General features: G+C 51.5%; 1 protein-coding gene across 2 annotated transcripts; it reads right to left on the bottom strand.

Moving 5' to 3' along the window:
- Positions 1 to 6,495: 6,495 nt before the first annotated feature.
- On the bottom strand, positions 6,496 to 15,203 carry DLL3 (delta like canonical Notch ligand 3). 2 transcript variants are annotated; one of them, XM_047712291.1, is made up of 9 exons: positions 14,881 to 15,189; positions 14,468 to 14,752; positions 13,598 to 13,652; positions 12,294 to 12,536; positions 10,529 to 10,743; positions 10,068 to 10,290; positions 7,354 to 7,945; positions 7,034 to 7,118; positions 6,496 to 6,706 (listed from the first exon to the last, which is right to left on the bottom strand). In XM_047712291.1, exons 1-9 carry the CDS (start codon positions 15,145 to 15,147, stop codon positions 6,701 to 6,703), a joined length of 1,971 nt encoding a protein of 656 aa, XP_047568247.1. In that variant the 5' UTR covers positions 15,148 to 15,189; the 3' UTR covers positions 6,496 to 6,700. The 2 variants fall into 2 exon arrangements, with proteins under 2 accessions (XP_047568247.1, XP_047568246.1); XM_047712290.1 differs by lacking the exon at positions 6,496 to 6,706 and having other exon boundaries at positions 6,724 to 7,118; positions 10,529 to 10,740; positions 14,881 to 15,203.
- Positions 15,204 to 18,518: the final 3,315 nt, after the last annotated feature.

Raw genomic sequence — 18,518 nt, 5'->3', positions numbered from 1 at the left:
GGGATCGAGCCCCGCATCGGGCTCCCTGCTTGGTGGGGAGCCTGCTTTCCCCCCCCTCTCTGTCTGCCTCTCTGCCTAGTTGTGATCTCTCTCTGTCAAATAAATAAAATATTTTTTAAAAAGAACATATTATGAGCAACTATATGCCAGCAAATTTGACAATCTGGAAGAAATGGAAGCATTCCCAGAGACGTATAAACTACCATAACTGAACCAGGAAGAAACAGAAAACCTGAACAGACTCATAACCAGTAAGAAGGTTGAAGCAGTCATCAAAAATCTCCCAACAAGGGGCCCCTGGGTGGCTCAGTGGGTTAAAGCCTCTGCCTTTGGCTCAGGTCATGATCCCAGGGTCCTGGGATCAAGCCCCGCATCAGGCTCTCTGCTCAGCAGGGAGCCTGCTTCCCTTCCTCTCTCTGCCTGTCTCTCTGCCTGCTTGTGATCTCTGTCAAATAAATAAATAAAATCTTAAAAAAAAAAAAAAAATCTCCCAACAAGAGCCCAGGGCCAGATGGCTTCCCAGGGGAATTCTACCAAACATTTAAAGAATTAGTACCTATTCTCCTGAAACTGTTCCAAAAAAAAAAAAAAAAAAAAAAAAAAAAAAGAAAGAAAGAAATGGAAGAAAAACTTCCAATCTCACTTTATGAGACCAGCATTACCTTAATCCCCAAACCAAAGACCCCATCCAAAAGGAGAATTTCAGACCAATATTTTTGATGAACACAGATGCAAAAATTCTCACCAAAATATTAGCCAATAGGATCCAACAGTACATTAAAAGGATTATTCACCACAACCAAGTGGGATTTATTCCTGGGCTGCAAGGTTGGTTCAACAGCTGCAAATCAATCAATGTGATACAATATATTAATAAAAGAAAGAACAAGAACCATATGGTACTCTCAATAGATGTTGAAAAAGCATTTGACAGGGACGCCTGGGTGGCTCAGTTGGTTAAGCGGCTGCCTTCGGCTCAGGTCATGATCCCAGCGTCCTGGGATCGAGTCCCGCATCGGGCTCCTTGCTTGGCGGGGAGCCGGCTTCTCCCTCTGCCTCTGCCTGCCATTCTGTCCGCCTGTGCTCGCTCTCTCTCCCTCTCTCTCTGACAAATAAATAAAATCTTAAAAAAAAAAAAAAAGAAAAAAAAAGAAAAAGCATTTGACAAAGTACAGCAACCTTTCTTTATCAGAACTCTTCAAAGTGTAGGGATAGAGGGTATATACCTCAATATCATCAAAGCCATCTACGAAGAGCCCACAGCGAATATCATTCTCACTGGAGAAAAACTGAGAGCTTTTCCACTAAGATCAGGAACATGGCAGGGATGTCCACTATCACCACTGCTATTCAACACAGTACTGGAAGTCCTAGCCTCAGCAATCAGACAACAAAAAGAAAGAAAAGGCAACCGAGTTGGCAAAGAAGAAGTCAAACTCTCACTCTTTGCAGATGATATGATACTTTATGTGGAAAACCCAAAAGACTCCACCCCAAAACTGCTAGAACTTGTACAGGAATTCAGTAAGTGTCAGGATATAAAATCAATGCACAGAAATCAGTTGCATTTCTATACACCAACAGCAAGACAGAAGAAAGAAATTAAGGAGCTTATCCCATTTTCAACTGCACCCAAAACCATAAGATACCTGGGAATAAACCTAACCAAACAGGCAAAGAATCTATACTCAAAAAACTATAAAGTACTCATGAAATAAATTTAGGAAGACATAAAGAAATGGAAAAATGTTCTATGCTTATGGATTGGAAGAACAAATATTGTGAAAATGTCTGTGCTATCTAGAGCAATCTACACATTTAATGCAATCCCTATCAAAATGCCATCAATCTTTTTCAAAGAAATGGGACAAATAATCCTAAAATTTATATGGAATCAAAAAAGACCCCAAATAGCTAGAGGATGGTCGAAGAAGAAAATCAAAGTTGGTGGCATCACAATTCCAGACTTCAAGCTCTATTACAAAGCTGTCATCATCAAGACAGTATGGTACTGGCACAAAAACAGACACATAGATCAATGGAACAGAATAGAGAGCCCAGAAATAGACCCTAAACCCTATGGTCAACTAATCTTTGACAAAGCAGGAAAGAATGTCCAAAGGAAAAAAGTCTCTTCAACAAATGGTTGGGAAAATTGGACAGCCACATGCAAAAGAATGAAACCGGACCATTTCCTTACACCACAAAAGTAGACTCAAAATGGATGGAAGACCTCAGTGTGAGACAGGATTCCATCAAAATCCTTGAGGAGAACACAGGCTGAGCAACCCCTTTGACCTCAGCCGCAGCAACTTCTTCCTGGAAACATTGAAAAAGGCAAGGGAAGCCAGAGCAAAAATGAACTATTGGGACTTCATCAAGATCAAAAGCTTTTTTTTTAAGATTTTATTTATTTATTTGACACAGAGAGAGAGAGACATGATCACAAGTAGCCAGAGAGGCAGGCAGGGGGCAGGGGAAGCAGGCTCCCCGCTGAGCAGAGAGCCTGATGCGGGGCTCCATCCCAGGACCCTGAGATCATGACCTGAACCAAAGGCAGAGGCTTAACCCTCTGAGCCACCCAGGTGCCCCGAGATCAAAAGCTTTTGCAGAGCAAAGGAAACAGTCAACAAAACCAAAAGAAAACTGACAGAATGGGAGAAGATATTCGCAAACAACATATCAGATAAAGGGCTACTATCCAAAATCTATAAAGAATTTCTCAAACTCGGGGGGCCTGGGTGGCTCAGTGGGTTGAGGCCTCTGCCTTCGGATCGGGTTGCGGTCCCGGGGTCCTGGGATAGAGCCCCGAGTTGGGCTCTCTGCTCAGCAGGGAGCCTGCTTCCTCCTCTCTCTCTGCCTGCTTCTCTGCCCACTTGTGATTTCTGTCTGTCAAATAAATAAATAAAATCTTTAAAAAAAAAAAAAACTTATCAAACTCAACACCCAAAGAACAAATAATCCAATCAAGAAATGGGCAGAACACATGAATAGACATTTTGGCAAAGAAGACACCAGATGACCAACAGACACATGAAAAAGTGCTCCACATCACTGGGCATCAGGGAAATACTAATCAAAACCACAGCGAGATACCACCCCACACTAGTCAGAATGGCTAAAATTAACAAGTTAGGAAACAACAGATGTTGCCGAGAATGCAGAGAAAGGGGAAGCCTCCTACACTGTTGGTGGGAATGCAAGCTGGTGCAGCCACTCTGGAAAACAGCATGGAGGTTCCTCAAAAACTTGGAAATAGAGCTATCCCACGACCCAGCAAATCGTACTACTGGGTTTTTACCCTAAATATAAAAATGTAGGGATCCAAAGGGGCACGTGCACCCGAATGTTTATAGCAGCAATGTCCACAACAGCCAAAGTATGGAAAGAACCTAGATATCCATCAACAGATGAATAGATAAAGAAGACGTGGTGTATATGTACAATGGAATACTATGCAGCCATCAAAAGAAACGAAGTCTTGCAACGATGTGGAGGGAGCTAGAGGGTATCATGCTAAGCAAAATACGTCAATCAGAGAAAGACATTTATCATATGATCTCTCAGATATGAGGAATTTGAGAGGCAGGACCAGGGGCTGTGGGGGATAGGGAGTGTAAAATTGAAACAAGATAGGATTGTGTCGGAGACAAATCATAAGAGACTCTTAATCTCAGGAAACAAACTGAGGGTTGCTGGGGTTGGCGGGGGGGGGGGGGGGGGGGGGGGGGAGGGATTGGATGGCTGGGTTATGGACACTGGGGAGGGTATGTGATATGGTGAGTGCTGTGAAGTGTGTAAACCTGATGATTCACAGACCTCTACCCTTGAAGCAAATAATACATTATATGTTAATTTTTAAAAAAATTTTAAAAATGGAGGGGGGTTCTTGGTTCACCTATTATTGATTCTCCTGGTTTTCACCAAATTTTTAGTTTTTATTTTTATTTTTTTTTATTAATTTGCTATGTGCCCTCCAGATCATCCCCAGAAGCTTCAAATGGTCTGTCATTTTGGTTTTTTGTTTTAAAATTTTACTTATTTATTTGACAGAGAGCGAACACAAGCAGGGGGAGCAGCAGGCAGAGGCAGAGGTAGAAGCAGGCTCCCCACTGAACAGGGGGCCCAGTGCAGTGCTCAATCCCAGGATCACGGCCTGAGCTGAAGGCAGAGGCTCAGCTCATTGAGCCACCCAGGTGCCCCTGTCATTTTGTTCCCCAGTGAGCAGGGAGCCAGAGGCAGGACTCAATCCCAGGACCCTGAGATCATGACCTAAGCTAAAGGCAGATGCTTAACCAACCGAGCCACCCAGGCATCCCTTGTTTCTATAATTTGCACCCGTTTGCCAGCAGGGAGGTCCGCCAAGCTCCTCATTTGGTCAGACCACTGCAGTAATAACTCCATATAGTCCATTTTTAAAACACAAACGGTAGCACCCTATCTGTTCTTCTGTACCTTATATTTTCCTCCCTTGGACAAAAATCTATCAAAGATTTCAGTTGAGCACATCTACATCTCATTTGAACACTGGTGTAATAGTTTCCTTGTAAATGGCCCCTAATCAATGTAACCAGTCCTCCCTCATCAGACATTTTTTTTTAAGATTTATTATTTTTTTTTATTTGACAGACAGATCACAAGTAGGCAGAGAGGCAGGCAGAGAGCGACAGGAGGAGGAGGCAGGCTCCCTGCTGAGCAGAGAGCCCGATTCGGGACTCAATCCCAGGACCCTGGGATCATGACCTGAGCCGAAGGCAGAGGCTTTAACCACTGAGCCACCCAGGCGCCCCTCATCAGACATTTAAATCGTTGACAGCCTTTGGCTATTACCAACAATTACTCAACTACAGACACCTACAGACACCAAAGTCTATGTGTAGGGTAAATTCCCAGATACGAAACCATCCGATTAAAGGGAATGTGAATTTTTTTACTTTGGAAGTTATACTAAATGAGTCTTTTGATGTTTTATTTTGTGCAAGACCATAAAAACATCAGGGTATTGAAGGCGGCCAACACAGCTGCATTTTGGCTTTTAGAAACAAAGAAGCAGGGGTGCCTGGGTGGCTCAGTGGGTTAAGCCTCTGCCTTTGGCTCAGGTCATGATCCCAGGGTCCTGGGATCGAGCCCCACATCGGGCTCTCTGCTCAGCAGGGAGCCTGCTTCCCCCTCTCTCTCTGCCTGCCTCTCTGCCTACTTGTGATCTCTGTCAAATAAATAAATAAAATCTTAAAAAAAAAAGGGTGGGGGGAAGCACAACCCAGGTCCACAAAAATCCTACAAGCTCTTTAGCAAGCCTTCTAGCAGGAAGGCATCCTGCAGGACGACTGCATCCCAAACCCCCCAGTCGCTCCCTATCTTTGCAGCAGTTACTTCAAACTCTCTGAGCCTCAACTTTCTCTTCTGTAAAATGGATCCTTTCCACTCTCATTGACTGGTTCCATGGGGTTAAAAAGAAAGCACAGGCTTGCGGCACCCTGCTGGCTCAGTTGGTGCCATGTGCAACTCTTGATATCAGGGTTGTGAGTTTGAGCCCCAAAGCAGAGATTACTTAAAATCTTATTAAAAAAAATAAAATCTTAACAACAACAACAACAAAAACCCTACAGGCTCAAAATGGCATCACTTAGGCTAAGTCACCAAACTGGGGCTTAATACCTAACCTAACTGCAGTTTCAACTTCGCGGGAAAATTAAGTCTCACCAGGCCAGTCAGGAATTCTCTGATCAGCACCAATAATCTGTAACATGGACTCTCTCCACTCCCAAAAGGAAAATGAGGTAATTCCCCAATGACTCCCTGCCCTTCCCCTACTAGGAGGTGCCCTTGCCTGGAACAATGCTTTCTTTTCTTTTGCTAACTTTCTTGCCCCACTCTCCTTCCTATAAAAACCTTCCTTTTTGGCCACCTCCTCAGAGCTCCCCTCTACTCCACGGACAAGACGCTCACCAATTCATGAATCACTTATACAACTCTTCAAACTTACTGTGTTTTTCTTCTGGAACAGTTGGTTTCCCGGCCCGATAGGGTACTGACGTCTAGTAACAAACCCAGATTTGGGGTAGACGCAGGGACACTGCTTCACCCACACCCTCCATTTGCTTTGGACAGCCTGACTGACCTTACTTCCCACCGCACGCTAGACAAATCGCCAAGACTGGCCAATCAAAATAAGCCATTCTGCCTGGGCCCCCGCCCTCAGGCAAAGCCATGTGACAAGCCGGAGCCAATGAAAGCCCCGTTTACAAATGAAGTCATTCCCAGACACAGCTGAGTGAAAAGATACTGAAGGCACCGGGTCCCTGAATCCAGCCCCGCTGAAGCTACACCTACCACAAGATGTTTCATTTTTATGAATAAACTCTCCTTCTTATTTAAGCCACTTTGAGTTGTTTCTGATCCCTCCGGGAGAGTCCTGCTACTTCTCTCAGGAGATAGTAGCTCTCCCCTCCGTCCCAATACTAAGTACAAAGCACTCAGGCAATGAGTCAAAGCTGATCAAAATAAGAGCCTTTATAGACGTCTCTAGAGAGGAGGGAAAAAACAGGATTTAAATAAGCATTATATACAACTCCCAAAGGTAAAATTCTCCCACCCACCCCGTCCAGCTCCAAAGTGTCTCAGGCAGAGATTGGGTACCACCAAGTAAGTACAAAAATATCCAGGTTCTGTCTCCAGGCGCTGATGGAGAAGGGGCAGGTCAGGCCTAGAAATGAAAAGAGTAGGAGGCATTAGACAGGGCTGCCCTCGCCTCCTCTCCCTCTCCCCATTGAGTGGAAAACAGGGAAGCTCTGCTGGGGCTCCCCACCGCGACTTCTTGAAGGCCGTATGGTCTGGCAAATAGCTCCGAACGACAGCAAGAGGGCTGCAATACAGAACTAATAAAAGCCGTAAGTGAAAGGTGGCTTAAGGACCTCCCAGAGACCCTATGCTCATTTTACAGATAGAGTAAAAGAGGGCTACAGAAAATGCAGGGGCTGCCTCTGCCCAGCGTGCCCAATGTGTGGGGAGCAGGTAGAGGGGTGGTAGCTACCTCCCGGGCATAAATGGAAGGAGCCGATATGACGTAAATCGCACGAGAGTCTCCATCTTCAGGGTGATTCCAATCCGCTGGCTGGCTGTGGGAGGAAAAGAAGATCAGATTCCTCTAATTCTCCGATCTTGTTTTCCTCACCCACCATGGAGAGACCCCAAAGCCAACTAGGGGAGCTGTCAACGACCCAATCAGAAAAGGCCGGGAGCAGGTAAGAGGAAGGGACCGACCAGGAAGGTCTATCAGGGAATCAGGTCATTTGCACTATGGAGATTGACGAAAGCAGCCAGGCGACAAGCCAGACGCCTGGGGCCCCTCACCTCGGCCCATCCTCCGAACCCTCCTGCGTTCTTCTGTTGTTGAGTGCATCTGGGAGCACGTGCACCGATGGCTCCGGGGTCCCCGCCAACAAGCGAGACCCAGTATCCTGGCCGGGGCCTCGGCGCCGCACGTGGACCAGCAAGAGCGCCGCGCCAGCCAAGCCCGCGGCCATCAGCAGTCCCAAAGCCGGAGGCAAAAGAAAGCGCTGCGGGTCCCCCTGTTTCAGGCCCGGCAGCGCTGCGGGCAATACAGGTGCGCCATCGTCCGCGCCGTCGGGGTCAACCGGGAACTCGCAGCGCGCGCCCATGTAGCCGGGGGCGCAGGCGCAGACCAGGCCGGAGAAGTGGGCGTAGCAACGGCCGCCGTGGGCGCAGGGGCGCGCGGCGCACGGGTCGGCGCGTTCGCGGCAGTCACGGCCGCCGAAGCCCAGAGCGCAGGAGCAGCGGCGCGTGCCGCCGCCCTCTAGGCACGTGCCGCCGTTGGCGCAGGCGCGGCCGGAGCAGTCGTCCAGGTCGTGCTCGCAGCGCGGCCCCGCGAAGCCGGCGCGGCAGCGGCAGCGCAGGGCGTGGCCCAGGTCCAGACAGAGCCCGCCTGTGGGGAAAGGGTATCAGGGACGTCTGGGGCGCGGCCTCGACGGGGATCCCGAGCTTGTCCGCGCGTCCGCTCCTCTCTGCATCCGCCCCTTTCCTCTGCGTCCCCGCTGTCTCCGTCTGACTCTAGGGCCAGCCTCTGGGAGTTCGCCTGGAAAACAGGCCTTCTTCCTTTCCTCCCCAGTGAAGTCTTGGTTTGAGTCAGTCTCACCTCTTCGGCGCTCTGTATGGCCATTTTTCTCCCAGCTTCAGCCATACTCCAATAGTTAGCAGTCCCAGAACATGTTTGAACCAAATGGCTTTTTTCCATGGCTTCCGCCTGGGATACCCCTTATCTTTTCCCTTCCTCCTTTACTCCCATTCTTTTCACCTTATCTCTCCCCGAGCTCCCTGGTATCTGCTCAGATGTCCCCTCCTCCAGGAAGCCTTCTCTGACTCTCCATTCCAACCCTGTGCTCCCCTATCACAACCCTGACAACTTCGGGCTCCAAGCACAACTGTGTCTTCCCCTACCCCAAGATGGTACCCTCATGAGGGCGTGGCCCAGAGCTGTCCTAGTCGCTGCTGTGTCCCTAGTACCACTCAACCCAGAGTGAACACTCTGTTTTGGAGAGAATTAGTATTATGAGAATGCACGGGGCACCTGGGTGGCTTAGTCGATTAAGCGGCTGCCTTCAGCTCAGGTCATGATCCCAAGGTCCTGGGATAGAGCCCCAAATGGAGCTCCCTGCTCAACGGAGAGCCTGCTTCTCCCTCTCCCTCTGTCCCCTCGTGCTTGCTCTCTCTCTAGTAGTCTATCTCTCTCAAATAAATAAAATCTAAAAAGAATGCACTGAGCCCTTTACATTCATAATCTTATGTAACTTTGTGACACCGTTATCAGATCAGATCTCTCCACTGCTCATTACTGTGGCTCCATCTCCCTCAGGGTAAAACCAAAATCCTCCTCATGGCCCAGGAAGGCCTACATGATCTGTCTGGACCACCTCCCTCACCTCATCTCGCACCACTCTCCCTGCACTCACTCTGCTTGATCCACACCTGCTTCCCTGTGATCCTCAACAGGTCAGGCACATTCTGACCTCAGGGTCTTTGCACTTGCTATTCCTGCTTCCTGGAACATAACTCTTCCCCCTAGAACCCACATGGCTCCCTCCTTCTCTACCCCTCAGCAAGGTTTTGCCTAACCACTTTTGCTAAAATGTCAACCCTCCACCCCATACACACTCCCCATGCCCCTCTAGCTTTATTTTTCTTCTTAGGTTTTTTTTTTTTTTTAATATCTTGTGTATTTATTTATTCGAGAGAGGGAGTGTGAGCAGGGGGAGGAGCAAAGGAAGAGGGACAAGCAGACCCCACACTCAGCACAGGCTTCACACAGGCTCTGTCTCATGACCCTGAGATCGTGATCTGAGCCGAAGCCGAGTCCTGTGCTTGACCTACTGAGCCACCCAGTGCCTGTTTTCTTTTTAGTTTTTATCACCATCTAACTTCCCATATAATTTACTTATTTGTTAATTGTCTGTTCTGTCAGCTCTATGAGGACAGGGTTTTTTGTCTATTTCATTCCCTGCTGTAACCCTAGTGCCTAGAACAGGACCTGGAACACTGTAGATACTCAATTATATGTGTTTTTAAGTAATATCTACACCCACCATGGGGCTTCAATGTACAGCTTCGAGATCAAGAGTCTCACGATCTACCTACCGAGCCAGCCAGGCTCCCCTTTCTCAAATATTTTGGTATGGGAATACCACCTTGCCCAGAACAAGCAGGCTGGGCAGGAGTGCCTGGGTGGTTCAGTTAGGCGTTTGCCTTTGGCTCAGGTCAGGATCCCAGGGTCCTGGAACTGGGTCTCACATCGGGCTCCCTGCTCAGTGGGGAATCTGTTTCTCCCTCTCTCTCTGCCTCTCCCCCTGCCTCTGCTTGTGCGTGCTCCCTCTCAAATAATAAAATCTTTAAAAAAATAAATAAAACAGATTGGGGGTGGGGGAGGCTCACTTCCCCAGGCCAGAGGGTAGAGAAAGCTCAGCCAAGATTCCCACCCAGGGCTGTCTGAGCCAAGCCCCACTGCTGCCCACTGACCACGCAGGGCCCCTCCCTGCCTGGCTTCCCCACCTCACCGTTCCGGCAGGGCTTCAGGCTGCAGCGATCCACTCTCTTCTCACAGTTGGAGCCTTGGAACCCGGGCGGGCAGTGGCAGACGTAGGCAGAGTCAGGGTCTGCGCCTCCCACACACAAGCCGCCATTGAAGCAGGGTCCATCCGCACATGTCACCCCGCTCACCTCACACCGCAGTCCGTAGAACCCTCGGGGACAGGCACATTCGAAGGATCCCGGGGTCTCCTGCGCAGCGGCAAGAGGACTTCAGAACGGGTCTCTTAGGAGCAAAATCCCAATCCCCCCTCCTGTCTTAACCAAGGAGGGCTGCTCCTTGTCCGGTCCTACCTCCCAGTCTTCGGGGGCCCTCCCCTGACAGCTCCCCGCCACACCCTCAGCCCTCCCCAGGCTGTGATCTCAAGGAGCCGCAGACAGGGGGCGCTGGGAACTCCCGGAGGATGAGGAGGGAGGGGCTGATACTGACGCTACAGCTGCCCCCGTTGGCGCACGGGTTCCCATCACAGGGCCCAGGCCTGGGTACGAGGCATCCAGGGGTGGCAGGAGACGGGCCCCTGGGAGTGAGGCAGCTACTGGAGACCGGGATGGTGCAGAGGGGCCCAGTCCAGCCCTCCAGGCATCGACATTCGTTGGGCTGCTCGCAGAAGCCGTGGTCTGGACTGCAACCCTGGCGACACGCTGTTATGGGGGAAGGAGAGGCAGAGGAAAGAGTAACGTTGATGAGGGCAGGGTCAGGAGGGCAGGAATCAGTGAAGTTTCTGAGGGCTTTCTGTGCACCACCTTCTCATCCTCGTGACAGACAAACCTCTGGGCTAGCGGGTATTGTGATCCCCAGTTTCCAGCAAGGACACTGAGGCCCTGAGAGGCACATAGGAAGTGGCAGACGGAGGATGTAAACCCAGGCCATTGAGCTCCCGATTCTGTGCTCTTAGAAGGAGAATGGAGGGGTGCCTGGGTGGCTCAGTCATTAGGCGTTCGGCTAGAGTCATGATCCCAGCATCCTGGGATCGAGCCCTGCATGGGGCTCCCTGCTCGGCGGGAAGCCTGCTTTCCCCTCTCCCTCTTCCCCAGCTTGTGTTCCCTCTGTAGCTGTCTCCCTCTGTCAAAAATAAATAAATAAAATCTTAAAAAACAAGACAAAACACTCTCTCTGCCTGCCTCTGCCTATTTATGATCTCTGTCAAATAAATAAATAAACTCTTTTAAAAGGGGGGGGGGGTGCCTCAGTGGCTCAGTGGGTTAAAGCCTCTTCCTTCTGCTCAGGTCATGATCCCAGGGTCCTAGGATCAAGCCCTGCATTGGGCTCTCTGCTCAGCAGGGAGCCTGCTTCCCTTCCTCTCTCTCTCTCTGCCTGCCTCTCTGCCTATTTGTGATCTCTGTCAAATAAATAAATAAAATCTTAAAATTAAAAAAAAAAAAAAAGAAAGAAAAGAAGGAGAATGGAGTGGGGCCTGCAGGTCTGAACTTGGAGAGAGAAGAATGGGCCCCTGGGGCTTGGGGAGGGGCCCCTGGTCTTTCAGGCAAAATGGGAGGGTCTTCGATTAGGGCAGGTCTGGGAGAATCTGGGTAAGCCTGGGAGTCCTAAGGGATTCACTGGGATTCAGAAGTTAGGGGAGGAGTCTGAGGGTCCCCATAATGGAGGTCAAGGATCCAAGCTTTAGAAAGCAATGATATCTGGCCTCTGCAGCTGCTGGGAGGGAGCATAAAGTATCCCTTGGTGACGGGGTTGTGGGAAACTGCAAGGAGTTTCCAAAGCTCCTGGGTGGGCGTAGGAAGGGCCCCAGCACTGGAAGAGCTGATTGTCCTAGCATCTGGAAAGTGGTGTGCGCATGTGTTAGAGGAGGAAGCGGGTGGATAGTGCCTACAAGGGAAATGGGTGTGGGGCTCCTATTCGGGAAGAAAAAAGTGCTAGGGAGAGGGGAGGAGGTTGGAGTGCCCAGGCAGGACTGGAGAGAAGTCCAGGGTCCTCAGTTTCCCCGAGGGTGGGAGCTGGATCACGGGAGGGGGTGAGGACCGCGAGGGGGCCTGGAGCGGGGCCTGGGATATTTGGCCAACGGTCAACAACATTCCCTAGTTTCCTGGAGAGGGGTGTGTCTGCGGCACCACGGCAGAGCTCTCGAGCCCCCGGTTCCCTGAGGAGGGTAACCGGCTTGTGAAAGGAAACTTGGGGCCGTGAGTGCAGCTAAGAAAGGAAGTGCCGGGGACGGGGTGGGGTGGAACGCAGGACTCACGCGTGGCCTCACACTCGTCCTCGATCGGCGTGCAGGGGCGCAGTCCCGAGCCGCACCGCGAGGGGGCGCTGCGCGAGCGGCAGAGGCGCGCGCATGCGGCCCCGACGGCTGGCGGATCGCAGCGCGCGCGGTAGGAGAAGCGCAGCTCCCAGGCGCCTGCGCGCTGCACGTCCCGGGCCCACTGACCCCCGGCCGCCAGGCGGCGCCGACCCGCCACGCGTGCCAGCAGGCTCCAGGCTGGCCCTGCGGGGAGAAGGGAGCGAGGTGCTGGGGCGGGCCGGGCCGCAAGCGGACTCACTCTGGCGAGACAGATGGAGATTGCACTCTCCCTGCCGCTCTTAGCGAGGCCAAAACACCCCTTTTCGAGCCCTGAGAATGGCAGTTATCCCCTTAGCAAGGCTGCAAACTCCCATAATGACGTCGCCATCCCATTAATACCCTAGGACCATCGCGATGACAATGGTCCTCCCAAAGAACCCGAAACAGCTCCATATCTTTCCCAGGAATCTTAGTGTATCAGTAAGGAGACCTCTAACATCCTGTGACATCTGATATCTCTATATGCCCAAGGGGCAACACGGGTCTTTTGAACTGAGGTCATGACACCCCGAAACTGTGCCTCAGGATCTTCCTAGATCGAAATGGTGACAGATACCCCAATTACTAGACCATAAATTGCCCTCATTGCCTGAAGCCTTGGGATACAGAGAGAGAGTGGCATTTTCTCCCCGAGAAAGCTGTCACAACGCCCCCATATTGCCACAGGAGCTTTCTATATCTAGATGCTGATAGAACCCCCTAGACACACACACACTGTGGGCCTTACATGGCTCCAAATCCCCTCAAATTAAGAATAAAATCACCCCCATCTCCCTCCCAGAAACCTTTGCTCAACCTGCGACATCCAACAGGGCTCCTGGGACCTCTGTAGGGACACCATGACTGAGCTTGTAGCCGGGTTTATCAAAATCCCACAGTGACGGTGCATTACTGTGCGATCCTGTATCCTCCTGCTCTGGGGGCTTCGATTCCAAGATGCTAAGAGTGCCCTCTGCCTGGTATCAGCCCCTGGAGACTCCCACGTCCAGGACCGGGACAATTCTACACCGACCTGCCAAGAGCCCTGGGACTACCACCACCCAACCCCCACACTCAGGAGCTGGGAGAACAGCACAGGCTGTTGATCCTGGGAATGCCCCACCCTACAGACAGTCCCATGTCACCCTCCCGGACCATACACGGGGCCCCAGCTCCCTGGAGTTCCCCACACTGTGCACTGTAGTCTGATGACTGAAGACACTCACCTCCAATCTGTTCTAACTCCTCTCTCCAGGTTTCGATGATGAGAGAGAAGGTGCCCTGGTTGGGAGGAGAAAGGAGAGGAAAGAATGGAAGACAGTGGAAGGCCAGATTTTTGGGGTGGTGGTCCTTCCAGGGACGAGGCAGACAAGGGACAATTCCCAGAGGGGCTGGCACAGGGAAGGAATGACAGTTTGGGCTTCTTCTATGGAGCACTTCCTGTGGGTAAACGCTAGACTGGAGATAGCTGGCTGAACCCCTCAAGAGGGACCCTTCTGAGGTACCACGATGATCCCATTTTACAAATGGGGAGACTGAGGCTAGAACAGGGAAAGCCACCTTGCCCAGAAGGACAGGGGTCTAGACTTCAAGTACCAGTCCGTTCATCTGCCCACTTTTGGGGTTGTGGGCTAGGAGATAAGATTTTGGAGGTAAAAGTCATGAATACGGGCCCCAACTGGAAGATTGAAGAAGGGATAAGGTGAGAGGAGACTAGGGTTTCGAAAACAGGGTGGAGGAAGGTCCCTAAGTGCAGGGAGATCTGAAGATAAAGATAAGGATTCCAGTGTTTAGGAATCCCCAAAGAGCAGAGGTAGGGTCCTGTGAATTTAGGATTTACAGAGGGTGAGTTTGAGGTTCTGGGAATTTGGGGTCCCAAGCATGCAGGGCGGGTATCAGAACATCTGGGATCCCCAAAGGGGAAGTGGGACTCAGAAATTTGGGGTGCCCTGTGGGAAGTCCACACGGTAGAATGTGGGATTCTAGGTGATAGTTACTGGTCCGGGAATTTGGGGTCCCCAGAAGTCAGTGCTGGGGGCTTGGAGGGCAGAAGGCCATAGAAGTTTGGGTAGGGCCTCCAAGTACGGGGTTCTCACCGGCCAGGCTTCCCGAAAGGGCAGGCGCATGAAGCTGTCGGGCAGCGGCAGGTCAGGAGCCGGCGCTTCGGGCTGCTGTTGGGTGTAGACCGGTCCTCGCGCAGTCAGCGCCGCGCCCAGGGCGCACGGGGACTCGGCGGCCTCCTCGGAGACCCCTGGCTTCAGGCAGACCCTAAAGAAGAGGCGACACGGGCCCTGCGCAGTGCAGGGGGACCGCGGGGCCCCTGGTCCTGGTCCCGGCCCGAAAGAGTGGATCTGCAGCTCGAAGACGCCTGCCGGCCGTGCCTGGGGCCGGAAAGGGGCACAGCGTGAGGAGGCGTAGGGGCCCAGGCATTCCGCCGCTCCGCACCTCCTCCCCAAGACCCCTTGGGTCTCACCCCTTCCCATTCCTCCCTCTCCACTCCCGCTCTGACCTGGGGAAGGAAAATAAGCGCCAGGATCACCGTCCGGGGCAAGAGCTGGGGCATCTGCGGGCTGACCATGGCCTTTCGGGGTGGGGGGGCGGTGCTGGGAGCCGCAGCTGCGGGCTCCCAAGCCTTATATGTGAGGGGACGGCCCCGCCCCTTTAGGCAGCCGCCGGGCTCCGGGAGACCGTAGGGGAGGAGGTCGCAGGGGAAGGGGAGCTTGCCGGAGCAACCGTGGATTTTGTATGGGCGCCGGCTATGCAGTGAGTGTGCCATCCTGCGTGTGCTTTGGGCCTGACTCCGCGTGTGACTGAGGGTGCGGTGGGGTTAGGGTCTTAAGCCAGTGTATTAAGCTATACAGGGTTTTAAGATTCTGTGCGTGCATGCGGTGTGAGCAAGAGCTGCTGGCGGGAGGCTGTACATGACTTTGTGATTGTGTGCCTGGCTGAGACCGCGTGCCTCCACGTGTGCCTAAAAGTGTATACAGTTAAGACTATTTGTGAGGTTGTAAGTAATTCTGATTCTGTGGTTGTGTGTGTGTGTGTGTGTGTGTGTATGCGTGTGCACCAGCATGGGAGAATAGAGATGTACGTGACTTCATGATTGTGTGACTTTTGGAGACTGTGTGGTGTTGTGGATGCTTCTCTGGACGTGTGTAAGAGTGAACGTGAGATCCTGGACCAATGTGTGGAGTCACGTGAGCCTCTAACTTTGAGGTCTGTGCAGGTACTTCTAGGCGGCTGTGCGTGTGTGGTAGGGTCTGTGTCAGCTGTGAATAACCGAGCGTCCGCGTGTGAACGAGATTAGGTGTCGGGAAGCCCAAGGGCGTAGCCATGTGTGCGGGCGATGAAGATCCCGGGTTCTTTATGGACCTGTGTACATGCTGGGTGTGTGTGCTGCCCTCCCGAAGACAAAGCCACCCTTCCAAACCCCGCATCAGGGATGCACCAGACGCCGGGTGGGGAGACCCCGCCCGCGAGGGGGCTCCAGCTGTATGTAAATGCCGCCATCTGCCGGACGCCCGCGCCCCTCCCCCTTTGGGCCGCAGCTGGGCCGCCCATTTGGCCTCCGGAAGGTGTGAGGAGCAAATGGGCAGGAAATTCCGTCTTCACGGATCAGCCACCCCCCGCCCCGCTCCCTCACAATGGGGAGACCAGGCACCCCCCCAGAGCCCTCCAGAAGCCCCGAAGTATTCCCAGGGCCACGCCAAGGAAAGCCCGGTGAGAGCAGGTGCTCCAGCCTCCAGTCCCAAACTCTCTGTCCCAGATGCTGAGTAAAGCCCTTAGGTGACGCCAACCCCTTTTTCTCGCCCCACAAAGAAAACATTTTAATACTTAGAGCCTAATACTTATGGAGGAAATACAACTTCGATTTACAAACTTATTTTTCTTTTGGAGAAGATAGGATGATCAAGAAAGTGCAGCCCAGCAGAAGCCGGCACACACAAGCGCTTGGCAATTTTTGTTTGTTTGTTTGTTTATTTGACAGCTAGAGAGAGAGCACAAGTAAGCAGAGCGGCAGGGAGAGGGGGAGAGAGAGAAGCAGGCTCTCCGCTGAGCAGGGAGCCCAATGCGGGGCTCGATCCCAGGACCCTGTAATCATGACCCGAGCCGAAGGCAGCCGCTTAACCAACTGAGCCACTCGGGTGCCCCACGCTTGGCAATTTTTAATCAAGGAGCGAGTTCAGTTAGAGACTTTCCTCTTAGGGGCACCTGGCTGGCTCTGGCAGTGAGCCAGCAGCTCTCGATCTTGGGTTTGTGAGTTCAAGCCCCACACTGGGTGTAGAGATTACTTAAAAATACAATCTTTCCTTTTTTCTTTTTTTTAAAGATTGATATATTTATTTTTTTTAAATAATATTTTTTAAAGATTTTATTTATTTTTTATTTGACAGACAGAGATTACAAGTAAGCAGAGAGAGAGGAAGGGAAGCAGGCTCACTGCCAAGCAGAGAGCCCGATATGGGGCTCGATCCCAGGAGCCTGAGATCATGACCTGAACCGAAGGCAGAGGCTTTAACCCACTGAGCCACCCAGGCGCCCCTATTATTTTTTTTAAGATTTTATTTATTTATTTGACAGAGATCACAAGTAGGCAGAGAGAGAGGAGGAAGCAGGCTCCCCGCTGAGCAGAGAGTCCGATGAGGGGCTTGATCCCAGGACCTTGGGATCATGACCCGAACCGAAGGCAGAGGCTTTAACCCACTGAGCCATCCAGGCGCCCCGATATATTTATTTTAGAGCGCGGGCGAGTGCAGGGAGGAGCAGAGGGAGCAGCAGACTCCCCACTGAGCTCGGAGCCTGGGATCGTGACCCCAGGCCAAATCAGGTCCCTCGCTCAACTGAGCCAACCAGGCACCCCAAAAATAAAATCTTAAAAAAAAAAGTTTCCTCTTAATCCTGAGGACTGGAGTCATGGAAGGCTTTTGTGCAGGGGAGGGCCATGGTCACCACACAGACAGCCCAGGCTCCTTCGCACAGGTCTTCCCTCTGCTTGTGTCCTCCGTACTCCCTCCTCTATTGAATTCCCTTCTCAGCAGATTCCCCCTTCTGCAGGCACTTCCCTAACATTCACTAAGGTGGCCTCGAACCTCCTGAGTCCGACAGTCCTGATTCCTCTCTCCAGTCAAGACCATTCTGGCCCATGGGATCTAAGCACAAATCTGACCCTGTCCCTCTCCTGCATGGCTCCGCAGTGTTTTCAGAATACATTCCAAGCACCGCCCCAGTTGGTTAAGTGTCTTGATTTCAAGGTCTTGATCTCAGGTCGAGTTCAAGCCCCACAATGGGTTCCACACGGGGAATGGGGAAGAAGGGAAGGGAGGGAGGGCAGGAGGGAGAGAGAAAAAGAGAGACAGAGAGACAAAAAAAGAGAGGGAGGGAGGGAGAAAGAGGAGGGAAGAAGGAAAATACACTTCAAGACTCCAAGGCTGACATTTGAGGCCCCCCTCCATATCCTCCAACTCAAACTGGCTCTGTAGCCCAAAGCAGAGCCAAACCTCATGGACCAACTGGGAGGCAAGTTAGACCCTGTACTGGGGTAGGTGGAGGAGTGAGCTTCCCATCATAGGAGACACTCAAATGCAATTTGGACAGTCTTTAGAACCAGCTGTGGAAGAAGGCAAAGTCCTGCCCTGGATGGTAACTTGGGAAGGTAACAGATTCCAGGTCTGAGATATCTCATTCTAAAGATCATAAAAATAGCCAGGCTTTATTGAAGGTTTGTGCCAGACATGATAATGTTTCAGGTGAATTCTGTCACGTCTGTGTGTGAAGTATATTTTTAGGAGTCTCTGGCTATTCAGGATTTTTCCTTATAAGCCGATCTTAGCGCCCACAGGCCATGCTGAGGTGACATCTGAGCAAAGACCTAAGGTGGGGGGCGGGGAGAAGGGGAAGTGATATGTATCCTGGGAAGATATTCCTGACAGAGGGACCAGCAAGTGCAAAGGCCCTGAGGTGACCACGCCAGACACAGAGATCCCCATGGCTTTCCTCATTTCTTTGTGATCTGTCAGATACCCCCTCCAAGAAACCTTCCTCAACCGTTCCATCCAATCTAAATCAGCACATCCAGCCCCCAAACCACTGCCTACTTACCATACCCTATTTTTCTTTATGCATTTCTTACTTTGAGAAATATCTGAC

This window comes from Lutra lutra, chromosome 17, assembly GCF_902655055.1.
Source record: "Lutra lutra chromosome 17, mLutLut1.2, whole genome shotgun sequence".
Lineage (NCBI taxonomy): Eukaryota > Metazoa > Chordata > Mammalia > Carnivora > Mustelidae > Lutra > Lutra lutra.
Note: the sequence above shows the minus strand (reverse complement) of the source record. Positions and strands in the feature narration are given on the sequence as shown.

Excerpts from the sequence above, each read along its gene's own strand:
- DLL3 (XM_047712290.1), bottom strand. The coding sequence starts at position 15,147 with ATGGCACACTCACTGCATAGCCGGCGCCCATACAAAATCCACGGTTGC. Across the intron at positions 12,537-13,597 it reads GGAGTTAGAACAGATTGGAG|GGCCAGCCTGGAGCCTGCTG; the intron begins GTGAGTGTCTTC and ends TTCTCCCCGCAG. Across the intron at positions 10,741-12,293 it reads GGACGAGTGTGAGGCCACGC|CGTGTCGCCAGGGTTGCAGT; the intron begins GTGAGTCCTGCG and ends CCCCCATAACAG.